The 12,788-nt window shown below is 31.8% G+C and overlaps 1 protein-coding gene across 1 annotated transcript; it reads left to right on the forward strand.

Moving 5' to 3' along the window:
- Positions 5,921–8,888, forward strand: LOC105156968 (stem-specific protein TSJT1-like). The gene is made up of 5 exons (XM_011073243.2): positions 5,921–6,222; positions 7,262–7,502; positions 7,587–7,707; positions 7,828–7,937; positions 8,592–8,888. The coding sequence occupies exons 1-5, from the start codon at positions 6,020–6,022 to the stop codon at positions 8,625–8,627; spliced, it is 711 nt and encodes a 236-aa protein (XP_011071545.1). The 5' UTR covers positions 5,921–6,019; the 3' UTR covers positions 8,628–8,888.

Genomic DNA, 12,788 nt, shown 5'->3' on the forward strand with positions numbered 1-12,788 from the left:
TCTTCTGTATTATAAAAGATTTCAAAATTCGCAATTCTCGTTTTGAATTATGTTTGTTTGAAATATCAATAAATTTTAATTCTTTTTAATATGGAATAATTTAAAATTTTTTATTCAAATCCTCTCATTAGTTCAGATATAGCCTTGGTCGCATCTGAATTGAAAGCTTTGAATCCGAAGTGACAAATTTGCAAAAGTAGCAACCGAAAAAAGAAAATGCGGAAACCCCCTCTTCGGAGACTTTTGACTATGATCCAAGTCACGTTCTGAAAGACTCTGTTTTAGAACGTTCGAAACCTCGAAGATAAAGAGAATTTCAAGATATATGGTAGTAAGAAAACAGAAGCTGGAAAAAAAACTACTCGCGATGAGTAAAGTCAAACCAATGCTGCTATAAAACCTAGTACTCAGAGCCAACTCAATGCAGCTATACAGACCAAATAACCCGAGGCAATTTCAGATTGCTTCAATTGGTAAAGCAAGCAAGGAAGACAAAGAGCTGGTGCCTTTTGCAATTGAATCAGTTGTTGGCGCTTAGGCCCCTTCCTAATCTAATGCCATGCACAACCAATGCCGAATCCAAGACCTAGTTCACGCTTGAAAGCCATAGCTAGTCTTCTTCCCACTGACCGCCACTAATAAGTAGAATTTCAAATGGTTCTGTATTAAATAAATTTAAAATTATTAGAATATCACAAAATTCAATTCAAAAATAAAAATTTAAATTTTTGTAGGTTTAATTAATCCAAATAAATTTGTTTGTCTAAATATAAAAATTCTAAATCCAAATATGACAATTCAAAAATAACGATAAAGTATTTGTAAAGGGAATACTAATTGTGCAAAACTCGTGTAGACACGTGGCACAATATGGATGGCCACGTGTCAAATTTAGCATACAGCATGCTGCACTAGATCGCGTCACTCGTCCTTCACTTCATAGCTAAAGAATCCAGACGCGAGGGATCATCCGCTACACCGCTGACCACAGCTCCACACGGATATTTTCCAAGATAACTCAAGTGTTATTTACGCTTTACCCCCTTGAGTTTCAACTCCTTTCACTTATTATATTAAATATTATGTATTAATTTTAATAAATTAATTTATAATACTATGAGATTTAATATTTTTTTTGCCTACTTTTGTTTAAAGTTTACTTACGAAAAAATTATTTGAGTTAATTTGGGATGAAGAAGAAATTATATGAAACTTGTCTACTTAAATTATAAAAGTTAGAAAATCCCAAATCGATTAGAAAATAAAATATTGGATATGATTAAATATATTAAAATTTTAAGGGACTAAATTGAAATTTTATAAAGTTATTAGAGTCAAATTATATAAGACTAGAAATTAAGGGCCAACTTTTGATTTTAATAGAATTATCAAAGAAAGAAAAAGAGAAAGAGAAAATTGAGAGGCTGATGTGGTGGTGTGAGGCCAACATCACATGTGTTGCCATTTCAAATATTGTGTCATGACACTTCTATACAAACAATATATAATAGGTAAAAAATGCAACCAATCCCAATGCGGAAAAATGCAAATAACCCCTTGTGATATCACAAATGAGTAAATTATCCCTATATGAAAAAATAAATAGCGATTTACCTCCTTATATATTTTTAAAATAGAACAATTTACCCTCCTATGATTTTTAAAATAAAGCAATTTATCTCCCTGTATAAGGAGGTAAATTGCTTCATTTTAAAAAATACAGGGGGATAAATTGCTATATTTTGTTCATAATGGGGTAATGTGCTCATTTTCAGTATCACAGGGGATAAGTTGCTATTCACCCAATCGCATTGTGATATCATAAATGAACAAATTACTCCCTCATAAAAAAATAGCTATTTATCTCCCTGTATTTTTTAAAATACAACAGTTTATCCCCATAAATTACTTCATTTTAAAAAGTATAAGGAGGTAAATTACTATATGTTTTTATAAGAGGGTAATATGCTCATTTTCAATATTACAAGGGGGTAAATTGTTATTCAGGCTGTATAATAGGCTTAATCTCATTTTCAAATTGAAACAATCCAAACATTTCCTTCCTTTTTCTCCTTTCAACGGTCAGGATGTAACTATATTAACTAATTATAATTAATTAAACACACTTAGTTTTGTTTTATGAAACTTAACTAATTCTTAATTAAGAGTTAATTAATTGTTTAGTGTCATTTTAATTGCTAAGAGTTAATAAACAATGGAGTTGATTCAATTATTTTCCTTATACAAGTAGGTAAATTTGTTTCATTTTAGAAATTATAGGGGGGATAAATTGTTTGTATTTTAAAAAATACAGGAAGGTAAATTACTATTTGTTTTTTATAAGGGGGTAATTTACTCATTTGTAATATTACAAGGGGGTTGCTTGCATTTTTTCCTAACAAATAAGTTACTACGCTAGTAAAAATTCACTAAATTTGTTGATACGAATAAAAAATTCGGATAAAAATCCATATTTATCCGTGATTGACTTATTATTAATTTATTATTTATCAAATAATTTTTTTATAATCAAATTACCCTTATACATATTTACATGTTAATGTATGTGATGAGGTATATTTTCACTATTATAAGAACAGTTTTAGTTACTTGACCTGCAATAAGTTAGCAATAAGTCAATCGAGTGTAAATATCAATTTTCATTCAATTCTTTTTGTTAATATCAACAAATCCAACGAATTTTGATTAACGTAGGAATTTATTTGTTAGAGGGATGCAAATTTCAAGGGTATCAAATATAATTTTTAGACTACAAAAAATTCACGTATAATTATATCAAATTTTAGTGAAGGGAATGTAATTATTCCAATAATTAACTAAGTCATTGAAAATTATTAGGATATATTTTTTTTTTTCATGATTCAGTGTTCTTGGACGGAATGGGACAGTTTTATTCTATTATTCAACAACTCTCACAAATCTCAACACTTTTTCTTGTACGTCTACCTAAGTTATTGACTAAGAGGATTATCTGATTGGATTTATTTAAAATATCTTACAAACTTATATATTTAAATATTTAATCAAAACTTATAAAATATTAGATTTCTATTTATATATATATATACACTAGCGTAAAATTCGTGCTATGCACAATTATATATATATTTTTAAAATATTAAATAAAATCTTTTACAATATATTGCTTAATAAAAAAAATCTTTTTTTGTAAAATAAAATATTTTAATAAGTAAAATATATTAATTTTGAATTTTTAATCTATTTTGATTATTATAAAGACAAACGCGACTTTCATCGACGTAAAATAAAATTTTCACGAATAATATTTTTTCAAAAAGTAACTCCAATTACACATACATGAAAATGCATATATTTCTACTTAAATATTCATTTAATGCTAATAGGTACATATTTCATTTAATACTCATTTGTATAATTCTACTTAATATGACATTTAGTTTTTATTTTTATTTAAATATTTACCATTTGTTTTTTTTTATCTTTTTACACACCTGTCTTTTTTAATATATAACCGTAATTTCATCAAACTTCTTTTTATAGTTTAATTTTGTTATTCTTTTTTAATTTATTTATTATTATTATTATTATTATTTTGTATTCACATTTTTAACTAATTTTTTATTTTTTATATTTTTCTATAGAGTTGAATATTTATAAAAAAAAATAAAAAAATGATCGACATATTTAATAGAATGTAATAATTTTATAAAAGTAATCCTTATAAAATATGAAATTTGGTTAGTAGAATATATTGTATGTTTAGAAAAATATAATTTTCAACAATAATCAAGATAGATTAAAAATTCAAAACTACTATATTTTATCTTAAAAATGATAAAAAAAATATTTTACGAAATTGATTCCTTCATTAAAAAAAGATTTATTTAATTTAAAAAATAAAAAAATGTATATAACCTTCTTTCTTCAAAAAGTTATCAAACACTTTTCTATATTTTATAAACTTTCAAATTCCTATTAAGTTTCAAATTAAAAATTTCGGATCACTAATAATGAATTCTTTCTATCTGTTTGGATTCTTCTGTATTATAAAAGATTCCGAAATTTACAATTCTCGTTTTAAATTATGTTTGTTTGAAATCTCGGTAGATTTTAAAATCTTTTAATATGAAGTAATTTGAAATCTTTTATTCAAATCCTCTCATCAGTTTAAATGCAGTATTAAAAAATTTGAATTTGAAGCGAAAATTTAAAATAAAAATTTCGAATGGTTTTATATCAAAAAATTTAATTCAAAAATAAAAGTTGAATTTTTGTGGCATTAATTATCCGAACAAATTTTATTAATTTATGATTATAAATTTAAAAACTTTAAATTCAAATCGACAATCCAAACATAGGGTTTAAAGAATTAATACCTCTTGTGGGAATATTAATTAGGCAAAACTCATTTAGACACGTGGCACAATATGGATGGCTACGTGGCACATCTAGCATACAGCATGCTGCACTAGATCGCATCACCCGTCCTTAGCGAAAGAATCCGGACGCGAGGGAATCATCGGCTACACCGCGGACCACAGCTCCACGCAGATATTTCCCAAGACAACTCAAGTGTTATTTACACTTTACCCCCTTGAGTTTCAACTTCTTTCACTTCAACTTCAAAATTAAGAAAAAAGACACTTTTATTTCTTGAAGTTGCTTTCTCTAAAAAGCACTTTTACCTACTAATTAGGATGAACTAAGGATAAAGTGCTTTTCAACAAGTAATCAACAAATAATAATTGAGTGAACAAATCTTTTTTTGAATTATGAAGTATTCCCATGAAATAAATTAAGTTTTTCTTTTTTTCCAGAGGTTAAATACTGAGAGTATTTTTTTAAATTTTTAAAGTACTCTTGAGGTTTGTATCCGTTTAATCTAAGTTCATTTGTTATTCAAAATTTATCGAATATGTTGATATTAACAAAAAAAGATCGAATAAAAATATTATATTTACCTCTGATTGACTTATTACTGATTTATTGCAGGTCAAATAAAGTTTTTCATGATCAAATTACTCTTATACATCTTTACACGTTATTGTACATGAGGAGGTATGTTTACCGCTATATGGGTGATTTAGTCCGAAAAGTAAGTAATAAGTCAATCGAGAGTAAATATAACTTTTTATATATTTCTTTTAAAAATTAATATCAACAAATTCAGTGAATTTTTTACTAATGAAGGGATCTATTTATTAGATAGAAGCAAACCTCAAAGATGCTAGATATAATTTTTTAAACTATAAAAAATTATGTATAATTACACTAAATCTTAGGAGAGAAAGTGTTATTATCCTATAAAAATATAAAATAACTATAACGTGAATATAGGGACCTTAATTAATTTCGATATATTTCTAACTTTTTAAAATAAGTTTTAGAACTTAGAGTATTTTTATATCGATAATAATCGAATATATAGTTATAATATTGCAAAATGAGAACGACTTACAGACTTATAATCTTTTTTAAAAATATTATGAGAAAGTAAGTTATGTTTTTTTTATATATATATTTTAATTCACACACCCCCACTCGCACATATTTTTAATGAATTTTGAACCCAACAACTTCACAATGAAATGTTAAGCCCCTGCTATTGGGGTGTCTCCTAAGAAAAGAGAAAGTAAGTTATGTGGAAGAATTAGAAAAAAACAATCTTTTTCATGTAATTTTTCATTAAGTTGAAATGACTTCTTGGTTGAGGTAGGTGAGATTTGTGAAATTTGTTAAGGGGTTCAAGTGAATTTTCTTCATTTTGAGGGGTAAAATTGCAAAATGTGTTAATTTAAGGGGGTTGATTGCACTTTAACCTAATTTCAAGAAACAGCAAGGTAAAATCAGAAAGTTCCAAAATGACGAAAATACCCTCCCCGTTCTTTCTATAAATCGGAAACGCCACTCGACCATTCCCCTGCATTGTTTCTCATTTTCAGATCAAAACAACGTATAGAGAATCCTATACACACGTATTTGTGAATATATATATAGAGAGAGAGAGAGAGAGAGAATGTTGGGAGTGTTTAGCAGTTCGATAGTGTCGCCGCCGGATGAGCTGGTGGCGGCGGGGAGCAGGAAGCCGTCGCCAAAGGTGACGGCGGAGAATTTGGTGGCGCGTTTCGTGGAAGCGAATTCTTCGGCGGTTTCCGTGAAAATAGGCGAGGATGTCCAGCTAGCCTACACTCATTACAATCAGTCCGCTTTACGGCCAAGGTACTTACCGTACTGCAGGAAAAAAGTTAAAACTGGCTAAAATTTACTGATATTGCTATTTTGACGGAGAAAACTGTGGTCTTTGGATGATCTTGGTGATGGTGTGCGGTGATCGGAGAGCGGAGGAAGGCGTTTAACTGTTTCGTGATCATGTGATGGCCTGGTGTGGATTATGCAGGGGAGCCTTTTATCAGCAAACAGCTGCAAAATTTTTTGGCTTGATCTACCAATTTACCAAATTTTGTGTTAGAAGAAATTTATGAAGATGAATATATTATCAGCAATACTCAGTAACTGAAATTTTTTATCTATAATTTGTAATAAAAATAACATAGCTACTCTGCGAAGATAAAGATACATTTTACTGTATAATTTTGATGTTATTTTCTAAGAGTTAGTAGTTAGAAGTTTAAACTTTGATTCAAGAATTAGAAATTTTCATGAACAATGAAATTGTAAATGTAACTCGTCTATTACTCTTGTATCTTTTTATGTTGATTTTTGAACTTTACCACTCTACGCCATGACTAGATCGAAGTTAGAAATAATTTAATTCTTTTTCTTTTCTTCTTCTTCTTCTTCTATTTTTTTTTTTGGCTTTTGTGGAGTTTTTAAAATTTTATGATTTATTCTTCCTCTTTTCTACTATTTATCTACCAATTCTGGACAAGGTAGTTGAGAATATATTGAACCAAGATGTGGAATTTATGGGTCCTGAATCCTATTTTCTTGCATGAATTCCATGTATTGTTATCTGGGCCAAAAGTTCTTGTTTAGTTGTTGAGTTCATAGAATTATTTACAACGTATGTTATGATTTTATGTAGGTAGGATAACTGTTCACTTCTCTCTGTAAAATTGTTTCGGATCAATTCGAAATTGATTCCTGGGTATGTCTAATCTAGCTTTATTCCTATGAAAAAAGTCTCTTTCTTGTAACTCATGAATGTCAGGCAACAAACACCAACATTCTTGAACTTTATTTGCTCTTTATGGTGCTTCAAGTTTCGTTAACATATTTTGATCTGATGAAATTGCAGATCGTTTGCGGTTAAGGATGGGATATTCTGCTTGTTTGAAGGGGCCCTTGACAACTTAGGCAGTATGAAGCAACAGTATGGTCTTGCAAAGTCTGCAAATGAGGTGCTTTTGGTGATTGAAGCATACAAGGCACTTCGTGACCGAGCCCCTTATCCTCCGGACCATGTCGTTGGCCACCTCCGAGGGAATTTCGCATTCATAGTTTTCGACAGATCCACTTCTACCATATTTGTAGCCACTGTGAGTAATTACACCCCAATTGCCTAATCGAAACTCTCATCAGTTTAAGTTGCCTTAACTAACAAAATTAAGTTCATGTGATAGGACCAATATGCTAAGGTTCCTCTCTATTGGGGAATCACTGCTGACGGATACGTGGCGTTTGCCGATGATGCTGAGTTGCTCAAGGGTGCCTGTGGAAAGTCCCTTGCTTCTTTCCCACAAGGTTTGCAGCGCAAAATTGTTAATTTTCTTTTCCATCGTGATAAGCTAATTTGTTGTCATCTTTCAGTTACGATTACGTGATCTTCCTATTTAACCATAATTGTGTTGGTTGGTTTCGCAGGATGCTTCTTTTCCACAGCATTTGGTGAACTTAGAAGCTACGAGAACCCCAAGAATAAAATCACTGCTGTTCCTGCTAAAGAGGAAGAAATATGGGGAGCTAAATTCATGGTAAGATGATTCTCCATTCCAATTGTTTCGGACAAATCTTTTGGTATATTCCATATAATATATGCGCTAAAATCGATCCCAGTGGCATATTCATGGGTCACATTCAGCCCTGAAACCTATATCTTTGGACCTTTTTTCATTCACCGCCCCAGACACATCTTCAGCTTACGCATTCTGAAAGCGATGCTCGCTCCAAGTATCGTGAAAATAATATTGTATATTAATTACATTCTAGATTGCCGCAACTCAAGCAAGGTCGTTTATAACTTTTGTGGGATGTAACCTAAATTTAAACATAAAGTACAGAAGTTGCACTAAAACAAGCTGAGAACCACTCGTTCTCTGATTTATCCCAAATGTTTAAGCTCTGTTGCTCTTTGCACTCTCAAAGTCGAATACATCACTACAGCTTAGATACCATTAAGAAACTTTTTGAGGATCGAAGACTACTGACAACATTTAGACGGAGAAGCATTGAAGAAAATCATGTTAGAACTCGGGGCCATAGCCATAAGAAGACAATTCAAGAAATTATGAGGATCTGTCCGAATATTTCTGTTTCTGATTTTAAGTTGAAATTTGGATGGTGTCCAACTATATAAAGTACTCTCTCTCTCTTGCTGATTTATTGTGTGTGTGTGGGTGATGTGTCAGGTGGAAGGGCCAAGCGTTCTTGCAGCCACAAAATAGAGCACCTATGAAAATCCAAGTATTGCTCCATAATATGTCACGTTTGTTGCAATAGTGAAAGAAGAGGGGGGGACGAAGTGGTGGGGAACTCTGTGGGATAAGTGAGAGCCATGTAAATAAATGGAGGAGATTCACTTGTTTGTTCTCAAATAGAATCAAGACTTCGCGTCAAGTTGTAAATTAGTACTTCTTTGCTTCATATGCTTTTCTTTTTAGGCCTTCTTTTTTTCATAATGAATCCGTATATGGTTGTTCGATTTATCTTTTGGGTAAATTACGATCAAGTTTTATGGAATTTTACATAATTATAAATACTTTTTAATTTTGGAGATATCAATAGTTCTGATTTTAACGATTATTTAACAACTAGCTTTATTGAGGCAAATCTAGCTCTCCGACGAGCTAGGACAAGAGTAGAGGCTGTCAATGCTATTTCATAACTAGTTGGTGTGTTCGAATAATTCAAAGAAGTTCTGTTTCTAAACCCTATTTAGATTGGATTCTGTCGAGTGAATCCAATCAAGCAGAATCAAATTTTGATACAACGCAATTCAAAAATGAAATAGAAATAAATAAAAATAGAAAAATCAATAAAAAGGGGCAAAAAAACTTATTAGATACCGGAGTCAATGGTATCTAATAAGTTCTACCTACTATTGGATTTGAACCAATGACTCCCGCCATATGAAAGCAATACTCTAACCACTGAGTTAAGTAGGTCATTTATCATCCCAAAGAGAACTAAGAGGAGGTAGAGTAAAAGATTTGCCAGGTGTTTACTATAATGTCATTCTATACGATGAATGTGATGAACTGATCAAAATATCGTTCTGTATGGTAAATTACAATATTTACTTATTTTTTTTAAAAAAAATTACTGTCTAAGTGGATATTTTTTTTACAATTTTTTTCAAATTTTATGATCCATCTTGGTTCTATTTGAAGTCTATTGCAATTTATATTGTATATTCAATTCCGTTTCACATTTACACGCCATGTACGCAGGGATTAATGAATGGCCTAAATAGTGGTTCAACTATAAAAAAAAATTGAGTTCTCGCTAAACTATAAATGATCTCGACTGAAACATCATAGTAAATTGATACTATAAACTACGATTAAACAAAATTAAAGCAAAATTAATTTTTATCACGATTAAATAATATTCGCCATGATTTTTAGCCATAGCTAAAACATTTCCCATGGTTTGAGCTATGACTAATGCTTGCCGACACTTGCAGAAACAACAGCTAATAGCCGGTATGGAGCCATAGTTGATTTATATTTATCACGATTTTCTTTTTTTGACTAAAGCTATGAACCATAGTGAAGAATCATATCTTTTTCTAGTGTCGAAACGGTATTTGTCCAAGTTTGATTGTTGCTTGACAAATCTTGTGATAGAGAATCTTTATACCACTTATTTGTCCTTCACTCATTTTACAAGAATGTTTTCTGACCTAAGTGACATTTATGCTTGTATTCTATATGATGGATATATTCTTCACAAGCTTGCATGTATATATATATAGGAGCCTCATATATTACTTTGTCTTTATTGTTCTCCCATCCATATTTCCACGAGAAATCGAACCTACTCCCACTTCTACAAAAGTGTCCGTGGGAAGTATTTTTTGTGGTCTCGACGCCCATCAACGACGATTCGATTTGAAAATAAGTTTAAAAAAATCAAAACCGCAACGTGAACACTCCTAGTGAAAGCACTTTGTAGGACAAAGTATGCTTGCCGAGTGATCTATTGGATTAGATCCAAATAAACATCTGTAGATCGCTAAATACCCAAGACCAGTGGATGATTCACAAGTCTAAAGACTTTTTAAAGATTCGGGGAAATAGACTTAAAGTGGAGAACCAAACTAGTCGCAGAGTCAAAAGCCTTCGATTGGAAAGTGGTGTGTATTTAGTAGGAGTTCTTGAAGTATCTTAATGAGAATTCTCATTCAGTCAAATTCTTCCTGGAAGAGATGATGTTGAACTGTCCCTAGTAAGGAAGAAATCGAACCTTGGTTGAATATGGTTCGGTCGGTGTTTCACAGAATTACTTAGCCCATCTTGATATAGATTTTCAAAAATTGTCGAGTTGAAAAACATGGCATTTGAAGTTGTGATCCAGAGACCATATTTGATATGGATTGACAAGCTTGTATTCTATAGAAGTTCTTGAGTATGAGAGATGATCTTGCATATCAAAGGACTAGTGGGAGGCAAACTTGACTCAGAGTTTGATTTGTGCAGGTCCATTATCGCTCGACACTGAGAAAGGTTATCTAATAGAGTATGTCTTTCCTTCGCTAACCTGAAGATGTTTTTTTTTTTTTTTTTATAATTTCAATAAGATTTCTTTCCCTTAATGTATAACCATTTGCTACCAATGGAGAATTGCTTCTCATCTTAAATTCAGGTGATTGGGTTTGCACCAACCGAAACCATAAACTTTATACACAATAGAGGGATCAATTTGCTTATTTATAGATAGCGAATGGAGTTCCTTCTTCCATTCTATCCTATTCATTGGTGCTGATCATTCATATTGAAAAGCAGTTTTCTTGCTTTTTTGTGTCAGCTCATGATCTAAACGAGTCGCACATATACCTTAGTACATGTTCCTCGATGTTGAGGACAACCCCGAAAACATCATTTATAATTAAAATTTTCACTGACTATATTCCAATTCTGGGAAAGGAACAATCAGAAAACCTCAGTCACCTAAAAGGTACGAGTTTCTGAGTCTGACCAAACAAGGAGAAGCAATGTAGGACATCGATTTGGATAAATAGCTTGGAGCCATAAGATCTACTATGGAGTTCAAACTAGGTTTGAGCGTCCGGTATCTGAAATATTTATTTTGATAAGTTCGTGAGGTACATGACTTGGTCAAAAACAAGGTGGAAAGTCAGTGGGAACTTAATTGTGTTTCTAGTGTTTTAGGTGTTAAAACATCTTTATCATTTGGAACGATAGAAAGATGTTATGGAACACTAAAATATGAATATTGTTCATGAAAATATTCAATGAAGGAATGGATCCTGTTTAGGAATAAGCTATCCAAGACTCAGTCATGGTAGACTGATGAGGAGCTTAGATGTTTGTCATCCCCTATGTCTCTGCTATAGGTAGTATGGGAATGTTGTTTGGTGTGTTAAGCATGATGTTGTATAAACTTTAAACATAGCAACGGATATCAGGTGTCACTGACGAGGTAGTAGACAGATGTTAAGGAACTACCTTCAATACCTGAATAAGGATTGAAAAAATATTCTTAACGCACGTCAACAGAGGGTTGATTCTGGAAGGCTAGAGCCATAATAGTTTCCAGCATCATATGAATAATTTTTAGTCCCAAAATGAATGTACGTAAAGGTTTTATGATGATGTGGTAACTTCGAAAGGTTCCAAGTGGAATACCATAAGGAGTTTCATCATGAAAGTTGAATGTATGGCAACTTTAAAAGTTTTTGAAAAACGATTTGGATTGAAAAGCTACACCAAATTGTTAGGTGTGGTACCTAGCATAGCCGAGTCAATGGTCACCTTAGAGGATGACAACTAGGCTATGACACAAGCTAACAAGGCCCGGGATCTCATCACAGATTCAAGAAAAATTCTTAAACACCACGATCTACTTGGAACGATGGTAGGAAGATGTAACAAGCGATTGGACCGCAAAACATCAATAAAAATTACAGTAGACCCATAAGACCTTGCCTGTATCACAGATTGCTCATTATTAGGTTAGTCTGAAAACATGGATAATTAGTTTTAAAATCAATTGAGATATTGTTAAAATAGGTAATCAAAAAGCCAATTGAATTAGCAATTTTGGCAGCTATTCATCAATTTTATTCAAATAATATTGTCTGATGAATATGGTAAGTGTTCATCTTTGGTATATGTGTTTGTTGTGCTTACCAATTATGTTGAGCATCGCTTCAACGTTACAACGATTGCCCACAGACCTTTCAGATAACCCATGTAGTTGGGTTGCCCATTGGATAGCGGCTATGGGACCAATTTTTTAGGGTTAGTCTGAAACGTTTCAAGTCCAGGACCTCAAGACTGGGCATCGAGAGTCCTACTGAGACTTGCACTGAGTATTGCATTCATTGGATGAGTGTCGTGTTTCATCAGCGACGGACGTTG

This window comes from Sesamum indicum, linkage group LG3, assembly GCF_000512975.1.
Source record: "Sesamum indicum cultivar Zhongzhi No. 13 linkage group LG3, S_indicum_v1.0, whole genome shotgun sequence".
Classification (NCBI taxonomy): Eukaryota; Viridiplantae; Streptophyta; class Magnoliopsida; order Lamiales; family Pedaliaceae; genus Sesamum; species Sesamum indicum.

What these genes read in the sequence shown, in the direction of transcription:
- LOC105156968 (XM_011073243.2), top strand. Translation starts at nt 6,020, where the DNA reads ATGTTGGGAGTGTTTAGCAGTTCGATAGTGTCGCCGCCGGATGAGCTG. An exon ending in CAGTCCGCTTTACGGCCAAG is followed by an intron (nt 6,223 to 7,261) that starts GTACTTACCGTA and finishes ATGAAATTGCAG; the next exon opens with ATCGTTTGCGGTTAAGGATG. An exon ending in TATGGGGAGCTAAATTCATG is followed by an intron (nt 7,938 to 8,591) that starts GTAAGATGATTC and finishes GTGATGTGTCAG; the next exon opens with GTGGAAGGGCCAAGCGTTCT.